Genomic DNA, 21,512 nt, shown 5'->3' with positions numbered 1-21,512 from the left:
TTGGTTTTCTTGCTATTTCCAATTATCCGAAATACAAACATCATTTTTATTTGCTAGGTATTTAAAAATATATTCAAAAATAGAAATAATAGATCATTCCAGGTCTGAAAATTATTTTGAATAAATAAATGTTCAAACAATTACTGTTTTGACCTATTACGTTAACATCAATCAGAACAGTTTTGAAAAGTAAACTTAATATTGTCCGAAGAGAAAAAAATTTTGACAAAATTACTGTACTGTATAGTAATAACATTTCTCGGGGAAAAAATATCTATAATTTTAGTTAATAAAACCAAATTCTACGATAGATGAACGGCAGTACTTATGAAGGATAACTGTGGAAATATGGCAGTACTCGGTTGAATCCAATTTTCTCCAATAAAACTGATTAAAAAAGCTTTTTTTCTATTGAAATTTTTATAGGTTTAACTTTTGGTATGCAAGGTTTGCTAATCGGATTTAAATGAAGAAATTACAAATAAAACTTAAATCATGCTCCTCAGTATTGGTACAGACTTCATGTTTCTTTCCTTAATAGATGAGACACTATCCTATCTACTTGGAATTTTGTCATGGAAGAAATTCGTTGCAAAAGATATAGCTTTGGTTTCACATAGGTTTTCATCTGATTATGAGAAATCTGTTTCTATGCTACATTTGCTGTTATTCTTCCGCGCTTTAACGAGATTTTTTAGTTCGTTTAAGAGTTTTATTAGTTTGCATTTAAAGTTTTTCTTTTTTGGTATTAATGTTTGATACGATTTTTTTTTAAATCTTACATTTTTATCATTTTAGTTAAAGTCGATCTTTGCAGCTTATCAGACTCTTTCACAATCCCGTTAGAGCCACTTTACATCCATTAGGGTATTGCTGATAGACTTGGTCTAATGGTTTTATCTGACATCCACATTTTACACAAAAATAATACCTAAGCATACAAGGAGAAAAAAAGTTCTGGTAACATGGTAATGAGTTATGACATTTCTGGTAAAAAAAACTATAACTCTAGTTAAATAAAACAAAATATATGGTACTTAAACCATCCATTTGGTAATGGTTTCGATGGTAACAGTTTATGGAAAATTCTGATTTCAAAAATTATAGCACTTATTATGATTTACTTAGTAAAAAATACAGATTGAAAAGTAAATTAAATTGAATAAATAGTTCTTATACGATGCTCTCAGGTATAATGATAAAATTACTGAATTCTGCCACGTTTACCAATTTTTATCACTTTCTTAAAACCATATTTTATTGCTAATTTTACCAAAGCCTTTCGGTTAAATTTATTGAACTCTTTTGTGTTCTCATATAGACAGAAACTCAATAAATTTTATCATATGCTGGTAGTTTTAGTCATGCTTTTTTCCTGAGTGTATTTTAAACATGATGCGATATCTTCTTTAATATTTAAAACAATTAATAAAAAGTATTGGCGAACCTTTATTTTATATAAAAAAATGGTCAAACAAAAACTACGTAATTAATACGGTGGAGAAAACTCAAAATTTTTCTAAACAAGTTTTTAAATTCACTGGTGCTAACTAACAAACAGCCAACACAGTTGTCTTTAATTTAATCATCAATTAACTTGGAGACCGTCTGCAACTAGTTTTATGTGATTTCTGACCAAATGGCAGTAGTTATCTTTTCTAAAATGGCAGCAAAATCAGCTTATATGGCTTTGACAGAGGTGAAATAATTTTGAATAATATTGATATTTTGAGGATATTTAGAGTTCTTGATATACTTGCAAATTTGAGATAGGAAATTTTGAAAATTATCTCGAATTGCATATTAAAGAATGACCAGGGTTTTTTAAAAGACGTTATACGAATAGCATTTCAAATAATTAGAGCTAGTTTAGGATATAAACCACATGGAAGCAACTCAAAAGTTTATTACTTTAACATTCCAAAGAAAACTTTCAAAAATTCTATTTCAATTTCTTTTAATCAATTTCTTACACCACGCATAATTTGATTTTTTTTTCTTTAAACCAATAGATAAACCAAGTGCTCACAAAATTTTTTGCTTTGCTTTGTGCAATAGAAAAAAATTAATTTTTCACTTGCGTAATTAAATATCAAAGACAAAATTTTTAATGATTTTTATTTAAGCAGAAAAAGAAATATATCTGAATAAACGACGTAAAAAAACAGTTTTGCTAACGAAAATCAATAAGTTTTTCAGAAATTTCCATTGAAATAAAAGCACTTCTGAAAACAAAAAGTTTTTTTATCGCAGCTGACTAAAAAAGGTAAAGCACTGTGTGAAAAAAAAACAAATGTTACGAAAATCTTGGAGCATAATTTTTTTTAAAGAAATATGAATAAACAAGTTGAAATAAAACAGATTCAAGAGCGTTTTTTTGAGTTACACTCAATATTCCTAAAAATTAGAATGAATAAAAAATATTTTAACACTGAGATTCGTTTTAAGAGTTTATTTCAAAATTATTCGAAAGCTTTTGTTTAAATAAGTAATTACAACTCAGTTTCAAACAATAAAGTTCCGTGCATTTAATCTTCATTAATGTACGATGCCAAATTAAATTGCGAACTGATATGAATTACAATCTCATTATTCTCAAATTAGAGTTACTATTTCACGAGCAATTAATTATATCTGGGTAGAAAAGATAACAAAGCCATTTTACTCTCAAATAAACCAATCATTTGTCGTACCGGTTTATTTTGTATTTTTTGTAATTAGAATTACTTTCGCAAAATGAATACAAACAATTTATAATACATTCTCTATTATTTGTACCATTCTAATTTGCATCATTTGTACAGTCTAAAAAAATTGATATAATGAATGAAACTTTAGTGCTACGGACTCCAATATAGAAGAATTAACTAAGCATTAGAACTAAATCTAAACGAAAATTTTCTGGTTAATTAAGTTTATGGTTTCATTAGTATGCATTTAATATAAATGAAAATAAAAAGACACAAAAAAATTGCAGTAATTTAAAAATGCTATTAACAAATATGTTACAAGTTAAAATCATGGCAAAAAACTTTTATTTTATCTATTTAATCTAATTTGTATTTTAAAGTTATATGTTTAAAGAAAAAGCGTAGCAAATTAATACTTTCAAACAAAATTATAATTTAAAAAAGTAAACTATATTTAGTTACTTTAAATTTTTAAGTAATAATAAAATAAAGTTTTGGTTTACGGATTTGTCGCAGGAATTCTATTGTTAAGTGAAACAATTATTTTCATCTTATTTCTTCTTTACAAAATATTTCATTTAAATTCATTCTTCCAAATAACTATGCCACATTATAGTATTTGATTTTTTTCTTCAACTGCTGATGTCATTCAATTTTTATTTCTATTCTGCAAAAACTCTGGTTTAAACTCCTCTGAGATATGTTTTCTTTTCTTTTNCAGGCACTGAACTTTCGTTCTTCGCCTTAGAAGATGCAGGAAATGTTGGAAGTTCGTTACCCAGTGGGTACCTGTGAACCAAAGTCACGGAGGCGAGCAACATTACCCACGCCACACTGCCATACCCGTTCATAGGGTGGGCCACATTCGTACATTCACACATCAGAAGACAACACAGAGAGAGAGAGAGAAACATCCATGTCCAGAGCGGGATTCGAACCCGCAGTCATTGGCCTCGTAGTCAGGCACGCTAACCACTCGGCTACCTGCCTGGCTCCGAGTTATGTGTTGAATATACTATAATACCGTGTGAATGAACACTTTATTTAAGGTTAACACTGAATCGAGCTAAGTAGTGTCGTTAATTCCAAACACTAATAAAGAGGAATAACCAACCCCGAGATTACATTCTGTAACATCTTTCGCGGGTTATTTTTAATTACTTTACACCTCCAAAAACTCCACGTTGGCGAAAATTTGAAATCGCCAGATGCCAAGTTTAAGTTGATTTTTCAATCAAGCATGAAAAGGTTTAAGTTAGTCACGAGTTTAAAAGCATCGTAACTTCTATGTAATTCTACACTAGGCAGGTATGTTTTTAAATGTGTGGTAAATATAACTTCATTTGAATTTGTACATATCTGTAAACTATATTAAACCATTTTATAGTATATAATTCCTTTCTGTTCCTGTCTTGTCGATGAAGACTAGTTCATATTTGTCTTAGTATTTTCTGGGTAACATGTGCATGTCAAAAACTAATTGTATTTTCTAAATTTGTGCTCCATAACTTATTTGTATCGTAATAATTATTTTGTTGTATTAGTTCTAATGTGTTCCAGTGATTATCAGTTTCGGTTCATTTGACTATCTGCTTATATTGTATTGTTGTAGCATCGTGTTATTTTCGTATTTGAACTCATGTGTTTTAATGTTCCATTATAATTCAATTTAATAGACTTAAGATTCATATTAATAGTTTGCGCAATAGTAAGCATAAGTTAGAAGGCAATCCTTGATATTTTAAGAATGATAAAAGATTCTATTCGCAATTTTGGTTTATCTGTACAAAAGAATAATGATTTGATGCACGTTTTGAACAATATATTTTGAAACAATGTAAAAGTCTATGTTCAGTTTGGATTTTCACAAAAGTAGTGTTGATCATAATGGCTTTAAAGAATAATGTATAATATATGTTAATTAGTTCATGCTAATTATGTTAATGCCTTGCCCAAATATGTTAATTAGTTCATGCTAACTATTAATTAAGCTACAGAATCAGACACAAAAACGCACTTTCTCTAATCAAACATACCTTTTGCTTATGACAGATACGAATTTTTGAGTATCAAAATATGAGGGTTATTCGCAATATGCAAGATATGGTCCAGATAATTCAGTCAGGAGAGTAGTCGATAATGTTTGATTTGATTTGATAGTGATTCATATGAGTCCCTTAATGTTAATTTCACAATTTATGTAATTTGTTACATGGCGAGAATCATTGCCATAAATAGACAATATTTTAAGTTATGAAATTAGACACAATAATGCAATTTCCTTGCTTTAATATACCTTTCCTTAGAAATGATTTGAACTTTTTACCCAAAAAAACTATTGCACCTCAAATCATTTAAATTGTAACCGTAATCTTTTAAATGTGATCACAATTGTTAAGTCAGAAGAAATCACCAGAGTTATGGGTTTTCGTTCAGAAATACCCTTGCCATACAGTATGGTAAATTTTTCAGAATTTGTATTGTTTTACATAAATGTTAAAAATCACTGCCGGGTAATAAATCCAAATTTTACCGCCTGGGTAAGAAATAATTTTTTCAGGATTATTTGAACCACCGGGTAAGAGATTTAGAATCGACCGAGGATGAGGTACCCAAATCCCGTGAAATTTAGGTTACCCGGTACCTCTCTGGTTATTTTTGTTTTTAAAAAAATTTATCTATACTTCGATATATTTTGTTTTTTAAATCTATCTACCTATCGTATAAAATCGGTGAGAAATTTAAAAATCCTTTTATATAATTTCTGTCTTTTTTTTACTTTCTACTATGAAAATATGATATTTCCGTTTAACAATATAAACACTTAACGGTTATGAAACATGATTTTCAATAACTAGATTTTTTAGAATCTGCATATATATAAAGATATATATTGAAACATTTGACATCAATATCAGCCTAAGTTAAGGAAATATTTCGGAGAAAAGGCGAAGGAGAAATATTAGAAATAAAGCCTTTAAATAGTGCAAAATATTCAATAATGTTGATTAAAATTTTTTTTAATATTTAAATAAAACTGTTAAAGTTAACAGTTTTTACTTGAAGTTAGTCATTTAGTTTACACACTATATCAGTATTTAATAGTTGTAAAAATATATAAACTTTTTTCAAGTCCTTTTATGGTTTTCATGAGTTAAAAAAATTTTTTATTATAAATAAAAATAAATTAAGGTTTCTTGTCTTGGTTCTTTTCATTGCTATTTACATAGTATCTTCGTAATGATTATTCTTACTTATTTCGATTTCTTTTTCTATTTTTTTCTTGTTTAAAATACCTATAACCTTCATATACTTTTCGGAAAATTCTCATATAGATTTCTTACCTTTATAAAAAGCGAAATTAATATTTATTTGTAATTTCATTTTGCTGACAGATGAAAATTTGTTTTAATATGCTTTAAATTATTTATAAAAAAAATTCCGAAATTGAAAGTTAGAAAACGAATTTAAAATTCCACCATTTATAGAATAATTTTGTTAAAAAGAATCACTTCAATTTTAACTTTAAAACTTCAATTTTGAAATTAATAAAGTATGTCAGGAAATTATTTCGAGATGCAAAATATATTGCAAAGTATAGGAAAATTTAAACTAATTTTATCAAGTTTTTCTTAAATAAAAATTAATAATAAAGTTTCTTTTATCTTAAATTAAAAAAAAAACATCCCTGAGCTTTTAAAAACAATTCCAATTGGTTACCTTTTGCTTTTTTTAAAATTTCTTTGAACAAAAAAAATATTTGACTTTATTTCTGTTCGTTTACTTGCATTCAAGAGAAGTTAGAAATGAACACACGAAATTTTAAATTTAATTTAAAATAAATTTAATATTTCTTATGCAAAAAGTTTTAAAAACCGTTATACACGTTGCTGTTATCTTCCATTTTTTATTTTATTTTATTACCGTCGTTAAACAGCAGACCCAATTTTATGGGTTTACGACTACTAATGTTCAGCTCAGTAGCTTTGTAATTTTGAATCCAATAAAGAAGAAAAAGGGAACTCCTGTATTGAGTATTAGGAGAAATTTGCTTTCATGAAGGACTTTTTGATGGAGCTAACCCGCATGTGCGCTACATGGAGAGTAAGACCACGAGAACCTCCCACAGTTAGCCTGACGGCAAGGGGATTCTAACCCAAGATCCGTAAAGCACTGAGGATATTTCACGTCACCACTCTGATCTGTCGGATGCGGAATCCTTATTGACTGGGATTCGAACCCGATTCGCCTAATTGGAAGGCGAGCGCTCTATCCCCTGATCCATCGCGGCTCAAAATTATCTTCCATTACAAAAATTTGGTGTTTGCTTCTTACATTAAGTGATAGAAATAATTTATATGTATGAGTATTTTTTATATGACTACTTATACAAATTCTGTTACAAATAGGTAACGAGTTGCACTACTCAGAAATTTAGATTCAAGAGCATTTAAAAAAAAGAAAAAATAATGTTATATAGTTAGTCCCTAAGGCGTATAAATGTTTGTTTTTCTTCAACTACTACAAAAATATTTTTGATTCATTTGAAATATTTATTCTGTAACTCACAGTTAACACCTCAAAAATATTTTAAAAATAAAATCCCATAAATGTTTCATTGTCAACCAATGTTAGTTTTTTTTAAAACTAAAATTTATTATTAAAACTATTTCTCCACTGAGAAGGAAAAAGTATGATAAAAGTTACCCGAATATGATAAAATTTACTGCTTCGNGGATTCTAACCCAAGATCCGTAAAGCACTGAGGATATTTCACGTCACCACTCTGGTCTGTCGGATGCGGAATCCTTCTTGACTGGGATTTAAACCCGATTCGCCTAATTGGAAGGCGAACGCTCTATCCCCTGATCCATCGGGGCTCAAAATTATCTTCCATTACAAAAATTCGGTGTTTGCTTCTTACATTAAGTGATAGAAATAATTTCTATGTATGAGTATTTTTTATATGACTGCTTATACAAATTCTGTTACAAATAGGTAACGAGTTGCACTCAGAAATTTAGATTCAAGAGCATTTAAAAAAAAGAAAAAATAATGTTATATAGTTAGTCCCTAAGGCGTATAAATGTTTGTTTTTCTTCAACTACTACAAAAATATTTTTGATTCATTTGAAATATTTATTCTGTAACTCACAGTTAACACCTCAAAAATATTTTAAAAATAAAATCCCATAAATGTTTCATTGTCAACCAATGTTAGTTTTTTTTAAAACTAAAATTTATTATTAAAACTATTTCTCCACTGAGAAGGAAAAAGTATGATAAAAGTTACCCGAATATGATAAAATTTACTGCTTCGGCCCTGTGGGAACAGCAAAAATTTCAGTAAGTTTTAACTGCGAGCTTTGTTAAGGATTTTGATTAGCAATGAAATATGGCTTTATAAAATGTAACAAAATTTTGCATATGTGCTAAAATGTAGTCATTTTATCATGATATCTTAGACCATGGTATATAAACCATACATTCGATAAATTAGCTTTTCAGTTTTGTATTTGTTACTGAACGTAATAAGAACTATAATTTTCTAATCCAGAATTTCAGGAAAATCGTTACCACATGAACGGAAAAATTATCAAAATGAATGGTTTAAATATCGCACATTTTAGTTTTATCAACCAAAATTATGTTTTTTTCTTAAGAAATGTCATTACAATATCGTTCAGTAATTTTAAAAATTTTTTTCTCTATGAAATATTGTATAATATTGCTGCTAGATTTATTTAGCAAATTTATAACTTAGTTGAAACTAGTTGTGACATAAAGGGACAGTTATCAGTTTGTCATATAATTCTGATACACCCAATAAATGATTTTAACAAAGTATATCATAGTATCACATTCAATAGCGTAACTGAAACATCTAGAGCCAATATGAATGAAGGTGAGATTGTCATGTCCAATCCTTTTGTTTAAATAATGACAGATAGTTCCTTGTTCAGGTGAATATTAGTATTGTATGTCCTTCACAATCAGCTCTTTCATTATCCGGCACTTCTAGTAAGGTCACGGATTATAATCGGCCTATTATTCTGCTCTAGTGGATAAATCTCAAAGTTACGTGGCAGATTATAGCCTCGTCCGGCACTTAAATAACATTATAATTCACATGCATTCATTTATTCGAGATAATAGCAATGCTTTTGAATGAAATATATTAAGTGTTTCTTACTAAAACAATGCATTCCAGTACTTTGCATTAATCATTTAAGCTTTTCTGATTTATTAAAGATATTGTAAAGCAATTCAGTTGCTATGCAAAATGAATAGGAATTCTTGGAGAAGAATTTGAATGGTGATACAACGCATTGAAAGAATTTGAAATTGTCAATAGACCAAATATTTATCAGGAAATACGCTATTTGAAACTTTAGGGGTCTAAGCCCCACTAGTGAAAATTTTCTTTAAAAAAAGGAATTTATTCTTCAGAATATTTTGCGCTGCTTCATACATGAAAAACAGTTCGCAGTTTTTTCATTATTCTTTTAAAATAATGTAAATTTTACATTCTGGATTGCTTATACAACTGAAAATAACATACTAAGCAATAACATATACGAATTTTTTATTTTTTTTTTAAAATCGAAATTTCCTTTTTTAAAACTTCCCTTCCGACCCTTTTCTAGGTAGAATTTTTAAAAATATTTCGTTTTTAAAAAATATCAAAAGCGTTTTTATTAATTTTTGGTTTTTTTTTAATTTTATTTCAAAGTAATTCGTTTTAAATTTTATTACAACAATAGAAAGGAAAAAAATGCATATAATAATTTAAAATCAAATGGTTAATCTTTCATAGCGCTTCATATATATACATATATATATCTTTTTAAAATTAAGAGAACAAAAAAATTAATGAAAAAATGCATTTTATTACTTTTTGTTTCACTTTTTATGATTAACAAAATGGAAAAATTGCAACAATGTCATACCTTTAAATTAAGATAAATTCATAATTTTTACATCTTCATGAAAGAAAATGACAGATACTTTAAAATATATCAAAAGTTTGAAGTTAGTTGTTAATTGGACACTTTTTAATTGTTAAGATGGAACATGTAATCCAAATAATATTTTTTATCTTTTAACTGATCCAGCATTTTGCTCATTAAATTAGCATTTTAAATAATATTTTAGATCTTAAAAAAAACAAATATCTTTCCCATATTTGCAGATATTGAAACCATTATTGTGCTTGCTGTACTAAGCACAAAAAAATATTATGCTCAAAATACCGTCTTTTTTTAGCTTCACACTAGAAAAAAAAGAAATAGATTTTTTTAAAACATTTTTCATAATTTTATTCATTTCCTTCATATATTTTGAAACATTCTCACCAAATAAAACAAAAGAGTTACCATAAACAGCCGAAACACTATTGATGAAAATGGTACTGAACATTCACTAAAAAACATGAACTTGTAAAAATAGAATACTACAATACTTTTGTTTAAATAATGTAATTTGGTGGTGTTTTAAGTGCCACACTTTAAACTAATCTGTTTTATTTGGTAGTCCAACAAGTGTTGATATCTTTTCTTTTCATAAAGATTAATTTGAGGCCTTTAATGTGACCTAATTCTCTCAACGAGAAAAAAATGTGGAGTTCTCAACACGAGAAAGAAAGAATATGGCTAAAATTACTACGCTTTTGGCTCTACGGAAACATTTAAAAGCTCTATAATTTTTTCCGAAGCACCTTGGCAGTGAATTTGGTAAAATTAGCAATAAAATATGGTTTTGTTACATGTGATAAAATTTGATAAATGCATTAAAATGTGGTAATTTTATCCTGAAGTCTTAGAGCATGTCATTAAAACCATTTACCCGGCTATATAACTCCTTAGTATTGTATTTTTACCAAATATGTGGTAATAAGGACCATAATTTTGAAAACCAGAATTTCCGATAAGCCGTTACTATATGAACGGAAAAATTCTTAAATGAATGGTTTAAATACCGTATATTTTGTTTTGTTTTTTCAATATATTTTGCTATTATGTTGTTGGTTTTTTACTAAAAATATCATACGTTACGAAAATTTTATCAGATTTTGTTTTGGCCCCCAGCTTCAGTTTTTACAAGAATTTTAAAAGTTTTTTTTTTTTTTTTAATTTCCAGAAGCAGCACTTGATGTGTACATCATTCACTGGAGTGTAAAAACACTCCACACAGGTCACTAAGGAATAACAACAAATAAAGCAATTGAACAAAAAATAAATTGAAAAAAAAATGATTAAAAAATAAATAAATAAATAGAATTTTAAAAGTATGCAATGATAACAGTTATTGCCTAAAACACCCTTTGTCGTCATTATAGTCAATGATTTTTTTTTTATAAAAAATAACANATATATATATTACTTTTTGTTTCACTTTATATGATTAACAAAATGGAAAAATTGCAACAAAGTCATGCCTTTAAATTAAAATAAATTCATAATTTCTACATCTTCATCAAAGAAAATGACAGATACTTTAAAATATATCAAAAGTTTGAAGTCAGTTGTTAATTGGACACTTTTAAATTATTAAGATCGAACATGTAATCCAAATAATAATTTTTATCTTATAACTGATCCAGCATTTTGCTCATTAAATTAGAATTTTAAATAATATTTCAAATCTTAAAGAAAACAAATATCGTTCCCCTATTTTCAAATATTGAAACCATTATTGTGCGTGCTGTACTAACCAAAAAAAAATATTATGCGCTAAATACCGTTTTTTTTAAATTTTACACTAGAAAAAAAAGAAATATATATTTTTAAAGCATTTTTCATAATATTATTCATTTCATTCATATATTTTGAACCATTTTCACGCATTCATATATTTTGAAGCATTGATGAAAATGGCACTGAGCATTCACTAAAAAGCTTGAACTTGTAAAAATAGAACACTACAATACTTTTATTTAAATAATGTAATTTGGAGGTGTTTTAAGTGCCACACTTTAAACTAATCTGTCTTATTTGGTAATCCAACAAGTGTTGATATCTTTTTTTTTCTTCATAAAGGTTAATTTGAGGCCTTTAGTGTGAAAAAATTAGCCGACCGGCCAGTGTAGGTGGCATGGAACTGTCCTTGCATCAGAAAGGTTCTGGGTTCGAATCCCGGGCAAGGCATGAATGTTCTTTCCTTCTCTGTACTATCTGTCCTCACTGTGGGAACGACGTTGGCCCACCTAATATGGTGCCCCTGAAAGAGTGGCCAACAAAATCGCCCTGTAAATGACTGAATTGACGGATGTTAACACAGGTGGGCATTGGAGAAAAAAAAAGTGTGACCAAACTTTCACAGCGAGAAAAAAATGTGGAGTTCTCAAAACGAGAAAAAAAGAATATGGCTAAAATTACTGCGCTTTTGGCTCTAAGGAAACATTTAAAAGCTCTATAATTTTTCCGAAGCACCTTGGCAGTGAATTTGGTAAAATTAACAATAAAATATGGTTTTGTTATGCGTGATTAAATTTGGCAAATGTAGTAAAATGTGGTAATTTTATCCTGGAGTCTTAGAGCATGTCATTAAAACCATTTACCCGGCTATATAACTTCTTAGTATTGTATTTTTACCAAATATGTGGTAATAAGGACCATAATTTTGAAAACCAGAATTTCCGGTAAGCCGTTACTATATGAACGGAAAAATTCTTAAATGAATGGTTTAAATACCGTATATTTTGTTTTGTTTTTTCAATATATTTTGCTATTATGTTGTTGGTTTTTTACTAAAAATATCATACGTTACGAAAATTTTATCAGATTTTGTTTTGGCCCCCAGCTTCAGTTTTTACAAGAATTTTAAAAGTTTTTTTTTTTTTTTTTAATTTCCAGAAGCAGCACTTGATGTGTACATCATTCACTGGAGTGTAAAAACACTCCACACAGGTCACTAAGGAATAACAACAAATAAAGCAATTGAACAAAAAATAAATTGAAAAAAAAATGATTAAAAAATAAATAAATAAATAGAATTTTAAAAGTATGCAATGATAACAGTTATTGCCTAAAACACCCTTTGTCGTCATTATAGTCAATGATTTTTTTTTTATAAAAAATAACAGAATTTTCAGATAGCAGGCACTATTTTTAGATCATATTGCAAATATTATTTGGCACAGTTGTGCCTTAAAGAATGCTATTAAATGCGTTATAACTCTCCTCAGTGCATATTTCATGCACTATTTTGTCATTTGAAATAAACTTTTAATGTCAAAATAAAAATAAGCATTAGATATTAGTACACTTTATATGTTCTACATTTTATTACAATTCTGTTATCAATGAAGCGTGTACTTGAATGCAATACTTCAACAAAGTTTCATGGGGTATAGTTCATGATAAAAGATTTATAGTTCCACGGGCGAATCGTAATTCAGATTTTTTTTTTCATTTTAGAAGTAAAAACAGTTTAACTTATTGTTGAAGGATGAAAAGTGTCTTTACTTTTTATAACATAAATCGTTGAAATGTAACTATCTATCCTGACAGTTCGAGAAAGAATTGTTTCTCCCAAATCGAATTACTAGAACAAGAAGTCGTAAGATCAGTTTTCAATAATATTGTTTTCAAAGCGATTTACAATGATTCTCTTGACAATTCCAAAGAAATTTCTCAAATAAAATGGAAACACATCTCATGAATTTTTTTTTTATTTTAAGCATGAAACCGTTAATATATTTCATATATATTTAGTTTTAGGTGTAAGGTGCTTTTTTAATAAATAAAAAAAATTTGAAACAATTAATAAAAGCAAGCAACGTGAATTGTTACGTTTGCAAATATACAATATTTTTGGATTCTATAAAGAAGAATTTTCTCTGGTGTTGAAACGCAGAGTAAAAAATAAGGCGCAGAGATCGAAAAGAAAATTACAAACTAGTTACAGCAAAGAAAGATGCGGATTTACCAATAGCATAGGAGGTAAAGCTAAAAAAAGATGATCAAACAGAAGCTGATGGAAAGACTTCAGATTTTGGATGATGCATAAATTAAGAGAAAATAGGTTTTTAGAAGTTGGGATAAAGAATGTGATAATAGAAAGGCTATTAACTACATTATTAGAATTTTTCAAATTATGTAATAATTCCCCGAAACCTAGGCCACTGGCCTATTCTGATTATACTTAAATAGAATCAACTTTTTAATATCCATGATCGAGTAGTGAACAAGATTTTTTCCTTATTGAAATTTTGCTAACAAAGCAAATTACAAACAAAATGCAACTCAAGATGAAAAGTACGTTAGATTAAAAAATAATATCTATCTTAACCCTTTCCTGTCGTATTAAGTTTATACATGGGTGTCATTCTGGTCGGAGATAAATTTCGTAGAGCTAACAGTATTACATAATATGCAAGATTATGAAGGAAAAATAAGATGCATTAATTTTTTTTAACTTTAGATATATGTAACACAATAATATGTTTTAATATGTTGTAAAAATTATATTTTATAGTTCTCCATCGTACGGAATCTTTCAAAGCAGTCTCTAATACGATGTCCTGGTTTCCGAGAACATGCGTCGCAAAAATAATTAGTTTGGCGTCTTCCGCCTTTAATATTTCTGTTTGAACATACCGAACAATCTTTAATCTTTACATCTTAACGGTGCCGCAATATATGTTGTTTGCCATTAAGCAGGGAATAACATCATCGCTGCGGTGGCTGAGAGCAGACATACAACTGGAACGGTAAAAAAGCGTCGGTGGCTAAAAGTGGACATAAGACAGCAGAGGGTTGTTTTGTGAAAAAGAAATCTAGTTGTTAGCAAAAATTATCTTATTTAATTAAAAAGTTCAAATGCGAATTCAATTTATTAATGGTTTAATAATATATATCTTCTTCGAACAAACAAACTGTACATAATAACATTTACGTTTTACTACTGATGAGGCCTAAATATGTTTTCGGATTATTTTTCTAGCTCTAAATGTGCCGGTGTAGTTTGGATAAATTTCCACTAACTCGTTATTGAGCTAAAAGAGTTTGACATTCTTTTTATTGATTTTTTTCATTTAAAAATCTTAATGAATTGTGTACTTACTTCTTTTTCTTTTTTTATATCAGTGTTTTTTTTTTTTTTTTTTTTTTTTTTTTTTTTTTTTTTTTTTTTNTTTTTTTTTTTGTTTTTTTTTTAAGTGTAGGACAGTTGAAGTTTTGTCTGTTTGACAATTTATTTGATAACGTTTTGTTTATACCTAGCAATATTTATAATTATGATCATTATTTTCAAAGACGTTCTATTCTATACAAAGGAATTATCTGCAATATAAGCATAAGTAATTGGCAATTTAGTCGGAATAATACTTGCTTCTAAGAAAATAGTTTATTTGGAAATGTAAATTCGGTAAAAAATCTGGATTTTAATGCAATTTTTGAAAAATTATCTACATTTTAAATGTAAAAAATTATTAGCAGTTTTGTCTTAGCAAGCAATTGACAAATAAATCTTAATACATATTTTAATGAATAAATCATCTCAAAAGAAATATCAAATTTTAATAACTCACAGTTTTAGAGGAATGTGTAGACTTCTAGATCTATATCTTCTTGTCCTCAAAGCTCTATCCCTGTTAATAAAATTCATTTATTATATTCTCAGATTTTATAAATTTAGATAAACAGATTTAAAACATTCCAAAAGTTTTACCATGAATATTTCAAAAGTAAACAATAGTAAATTTTTAATAATATATATTTGGGAGTGTAAAACACATTTATTTCAGATTAGCATCATTATAATAGATTATACAGTCAGTTTTTAATTATACATTATTTTTCACGCGTCCTATACTGCGCGCAATTGAAAAATCAACGTTGGTGACAAAAAATTCAAAATTGAGATTTTTATAGACTATGCATCTTTGTATGGTAGAGAGCATATGGCGAAAATAGGCTTTTCAAAAACAAATTTTGTTTTAACACATTTTTGTTCTTTTATTTTAGCAATCATAGCATTAGCAATAGAAAGAAAATAGTTGTCAAACCGTCGTGTTATCAAGATTCACGATTAATGCAAAGCATCAGTCGTGAAGCACTTATTTTGTTTTTTCTATTGCGAGACAGCATAAGATAATTAACTGATGAGTGAAAGAACAGAGTGGTTGTAAATAAAATTATATTAGTTCTGTCCTTAAAGTTGAAACTACACGGAGGGAAAAATTCAGGTAAAATTAACATGATGCATAGTAATGTATTTGGATAAAAACAAAATAATTCTGGTTATTATAATTAAACTATACGGTATTGAAATCTTTCATTTGGTGATTTTTACATTCATATAGTAATAATTTACCGGTAATTCCAGTTTTCAAATTTATAATTCGTATTACCACACATTTAGAATAAAATACTAAACACTGAAGAGTTTATCTAAGCAAATAAAAAGTTTTTATGCCATGCTCTAAGGTAAAATTACCAAATCATGGTAAATCATGGTATCATGGTAAAATTACCAAATTTTACCACACTTAAAAAATTTAATAATACATTATAGAAGTGAATTTTATTGTTAATTTTAGCAAAATCAGTATCAGAATGCTTCGTAAAAAAGAAAACGTTCAGAACACAGTAAATTTACCATAATTTGGTAATTTGGACCAAATTTTTTTCTTAATTTACTTTGTCAAACAGTTACCAAAATCGACATTGCTTTAGAATAGGACGTGGCATAATCTGTTTCCCTCAAAAAATAATTAAAAGAATCGTATTGCGCGGTGTCCATTTGTGTGGTGATATATTTCTCTCTTCTTGAAAAAGAAAATTCCATTTAGAACCTGTACATTATTTCCATTTGTTCAGATATATCTTGTTTTTAATAACCTCACAAAAATTATAAAATCACTTTTAGTATATAAAAAAATATTCAAAAAAAATAAAACTAAGTATAATTATTAGTATAATTATTATAAAATATTTCTATTTATTTTTTTTGTATATCAATGATCCATTAGAACACTTAATCGATTTATAATGTTCCTTAAGCAATTAAAAATATAATTATTATGGTGTTTTGAAAATACGAATTACGGTGGGGCCTTTTAGTTACTATACAGTACATTTTTTCAAGTTCAATGGCATTTAAATTCGTTTCTATTCTTTATAACAATAGCAGATTTCAATGAAAAAAAAGTTGTGTTTAACAATGGAACATAAGTTATTGTTGTTGTGTTATACATTGGAACATTGGAAAATAAGTATCTTCTTAATAAGCAAATATTTTTAAATACAAAATTTGAAATTGACTTTGATATAATATATGACTTTTTATAAATATTTGCTAAGTTTACGTTAAAGATCTCATGGATAAAATTCATTTAGAGAAGTGATAAATCCCTTATTTATTTTAAATACAATTTTAGTGCAAACAAAATTTTAATTTTAAGAATATAAATAAAAAACGTGACTTAAAAGCAAAATAAAAATTCTAAAAGTATAACTATTTGATATATATAACTGCCCCTTTTTCGTCTTGATTTATAGCAGAATTCTATTTCTAGCTGTCCTATTTTTATCTCGTAATCTTCTTTTTAATCCGTGTTCCTCAGATCTTGAAGATTTTCTTCTGGACAATCACGCCATCTATGTTTTGTTTTAACACTTTTACGAAATCCTCTTTGATCTAAACAAGTATATATTTTAATTCTATTTTTTATGTAATTTCTATATTTATTAACTGAAACTTTTATGGAATGCCATTAACGTCATATTGCAAATATATCCAATAAAAATGCTTTATTAAACCTTAAAAAATAACCTAACTTTAGCGTTTGCATTTTTTAACTTCAAAAATGGTAAATCAACGAACAGTAAACAAATTTATTATTTTAGAGAATGTTAATAATTTGGAAACAATCTTTATGCCATAACAGTTCCAGAAATCTAATAAACATATGAAAATTAAATTTTGTATTTAGTTTCTAGAAATTTATAGACAATTGATCTTCCATAGATATCAAATATTACGAATTCTCCATAAGACTTTAATTTTATTTAAAAAATAACAAATAATTTTGTGTTTTTTTCTTCTTATTTTTAATAGTTGGATTCATAAATTAATAATAAAATGGTTTTAACTACTAATAAGTAAAAGTAAAATGAACATATATAAGAAATGATGCACGTAGGATGGTGCCTTTTATCTCTGCTAAAATATTTCAGCCTACAATTTATCATTTCACTACCATTTGAGAAAATTTTCCTCTGAAAGAGTTAAAATCGGCTTTTTTTTAATAACCTTACTCAAATATTCATCTCCATAATCTTGAGTAATATCATCGTAAGTAATAGAATAGTAATTTGGTTATTTATATAATGACTTTAGCAATGTTATTATTATTAGAATTACGGAAATACTTATATGTAAAGAAATGATTTTTTAATGAAAAACTGCACTGAAGAGACGTATGGTTAAAACTACCAGAATATGGTAAATTTTTTGTGTTTCTGGCTCTACTGGAATATTAAAAAACTCGATAAATTTTACCAAATCTCTTTGTGTAAAATTTACAGCAAAATATGTTTTTGTAATGTATAATAAAACTTGGTAATTTTATCATGATATCTTAGAGCATGACATAAAAACCATTTATTCGGTTAATCAGTTTTAAATTTTTATTAAATGAGCTGTAATAACTTTAATTGTGATATAAAAATGATAACATCGTATAATAATTAATAATAATTATAATTATATAATTAATAATAGTTGTAATATGATTGTATAATGACTATAACTATATTTTTTTTAAAAATCAGAATTTTCGGTAAATCGTTGCCGCATAAATGAATTTTCTAAATGAATGGCTTAAATACTGTATTTTTAGTTTATTAACAAAATTATAATTTTGTTTTTGAAGGAAATGTCTCAATTTCTTTTAATGAATAATAATGTTTGAAGTAATTCATTTCAAAAACTTTATCAAAGACGGAAAGAAACTATCAAAACAGTTTGCTTTTGCAAACTACCAAAATTAAAATTTCCGAAAACAATAAAGCTTTTATCCAAGCGAGATTTTCATGAAATAATGCACCAAAAAATAGCAAAGAACTACAAAACATTCATATATAGAATTAATAATAAATATAAAAAGTTATTAATTGTTTATTAAATAATATACCCATTTAATTAATCATCATAATGTCAATTAAATTTATTTTAACCTTATATGCTGTTTGATTGAAGTACGATAACTATATTATCGTATTTCAGAACTTAAATACACGATATTGCAGTTTTCTTGTGTTGAAAATATCTGAACTACAATTAGGGTTCAAATCGCTTTCCGTAGTATGTTGATACATCTGTAAATTTATTTCAAAGTTTATAAGTAATTTGCTATTAAAAATATTACAAAACAGTTAACTGAAAACTATCTTAGTTCTACGATAGATAAGAAAATAGACCTTTTAATTTCAAAAAATTTCATTTCGTATAAAAGTAAACTAATATCCAAAAATAAATAAAAATATGTTACATTTTCACTAACTAAGAAGGTACCCTGATTGTCAAACCCACAAATTAAGTTGAATTTCTTTACAGTTAGTTCTTCTGACTATAAGACAATATAAAACTTTCTGACTATTTCGCATCAGTTACAGAGATATAAATTACTTAAAATGTAAGTATGGGCAAAGCAAAAATGTAAAAAAATGCAAACATTTCTAAAAATGCGTAATAACGAAATAGAATTGAAACATTAAACATGTTAAACATTAGATTCTCGAAAATGGCTCATAAAAGTTCTAAATCAGCAAATGAATTATTATAAAAAGGTACTTGTAAAAATGGAGAATTTTGCAGGGATTTTAAAATTTATTACTCAAAACAATAGAATTGTTTTACTAATATTAGAATTCAATCTTTTAAATTTAGTCATTTATTAAAAATTCTGATTAAGAAGGAAAGTCTTAAAGTACGCGGGGGAAAAAATTCTCGTAAAATTGCAGTATTGTATAGTAATAACATTTCTAACCTAAAAAAAGAAGCAATAATTCAGGTAATAACAACCAAACTATGAGGTAATTAAACAATTCATTTGGTAATTTTTATATCCATTAAATAGTTTTTCCACTCATTTTGTAAGCTTTACTTTCATTTGATAATATTTTCGTTCAAAATCCATCGGTTAACTGGAAATTCTTGTTTCCAAAATTATAATTCATGTTATCACACTCTTAGTAAAAAATATAAAACTGAAAAAATAAGTTTAACTGAAACCATGCTCTTAATTATCGTGATAAAAGTGCCAAATTTTATCACATTTCCCTAATTTTATCCTATATTATAAAACAATATTTTAATTTTACTTTTTCCGAAAACCTTACCTAAGTGCTTCATTAAAAATATCCCAGCTTTTGGGTGTTCCCATAAAGCAAACAAACACGTTAAATTTTATCATATTCTGATAGCTTTAACCATACTTTTTTTCATAATGTATCCTTTGTTAGCCAATAATACACTTTAACTGCAGAACTAATTGATCCTGGCGATGCAAATGTGTAAGGTAAAAAAATATATTTATGATTTGTACATGAATACACAAATAAAGAAATCGAAATAAAACAAATATTAGGTATATTCACAAATCCTGAAAAGACTATCTGTAAACAAAAATCAGTCTGATTAATGAGTAACTATGTTTGTTATTGTTTATAAATATACCTTTTGAATAGCAAGTTCTTCTCAATAAAAAAATCACTAATAATCATATATGTTTTACTAAACAGCGTAAAATGAACACACTTAAAAAACTCTCAGTAGCATTTATCAAAGGGAAATCCCAATACGCGCTTTATCATTCATGTTTCATAAATCTCGTCTATCACGGTTATCAATTACTAGCGTCCATTTATTAATACCTATAATTAAATATTCTGAAACAAATCCAGGCTTAATTTCCATACATAATTTATAATATAAATTGCACTCGTTAGGTTAGTGCTATCTATAATTCAGCTTCAGAGTTGCAAGCTATTATGGAAATTAAAACAAAATCCATCATAAGTAGGGACATGTTACGTATTTATCGACATCATTTGGGGATGGTTATGTACAGAAAATTAGCTGATGAGGCTATTTATTGAGAATAAACACATATGTAATACATTTAATTTTGTTTGGTTAAGGATTTTAAATATTGTAATGCCTTAATTATTCTTTAATGAAGACTGAGCATAGATTAAGAGGATCCATTTTTAAGGATCATATCATATTAAATAATCAATATAATGAAATTAAAAACACTATGTTAATCTTAAATGAAAATGTTTTTTTAAATTAAGTTATTGGCTTTGATTAAAGAACACCATACTAAAATAAAACTGCAAGGAAAAAGCGATTTTCAAAGCGAAAATGAAAAATAGAAATTCCTTGAATAACTTTTGATCTAATGATCGGATTTTTATGTAATTAGAATTAATGGTTGGAGTTGGTGACTTCAAATATGCTAATTACTTAGGACAGGCGATATTTTATGTTACAAAATCAGACACAGAAACATACTTTCTCTGAATAAATATACCGCTTTCCGATGAATGTAGATTCTTAACCCTCAAAATATGAAGAATAGCAGCTCCTTGAAAATCCAGCCCCACATAGTTTTGGCATGAGAACAGTCAAATATTTAGAGCCATTAATGTTACTTTCAATTCTTGCGTATATCAGGAACTACTCAAGTGAATAAAAAATTCCTTGCAGACAATAATAAAATTAATTTATACGATTTCGCATTCTCTTAAAAAATTCTCGAAGTATAGATAAATAAGCAAACACTGAAATTAAAACTAAGGAGTCATCCGC

At 27.1% G+C, this 21,512-nt stretch overlaps 1 protein-coding gene across 3 annotated transcripts in view; it reads right to left on the bottom strand.

Moving 5' to 3' along the window:
• LOC107445120 (potassium/sodium hyperpolarization-activated cyclic nucleotide-gated channel 2-like) overlaps positions 1-21,512 on the bottom strand; it is a 627,568-nt gene that overhangs the window by 435,650 nt on the left and 170,406 nt on the right. For all 3 annotated transcript variants that reach the window (XM_071178704.1, XM_071178703.1, XM_071178705.1), the window contains exon 3: positions 15,223-15,282. In XM_071178704.1, the coding sequence (XP_071034805.1) occupies positions 15,223-15,282 (60 nt within the window). The remainder of the gene's footprint in view (positions 1-15,222; positions 15,283-21,512) is intronic.

This window comes from Parasteatoda tepidariorum, chromosome 3, assembly GCF_043381705.1.
Source record: "Parasteatoda tepidariorum isolate YZ-2023 chromosome 3, CAS_Ptep_4.0, whole genome shotgun sequence".
Lineage (NCBI taxonomy): Eukaryota > Metazoa > Arthropoda > Arachnida > Araneae > Theridiidae > Parasteatoda > Parasteatoda tepidariorum.
Note: the sequence above shows the minus strand (reverse complement) of the source record. Positions and strands in the feature narration are given on the sequence as shown.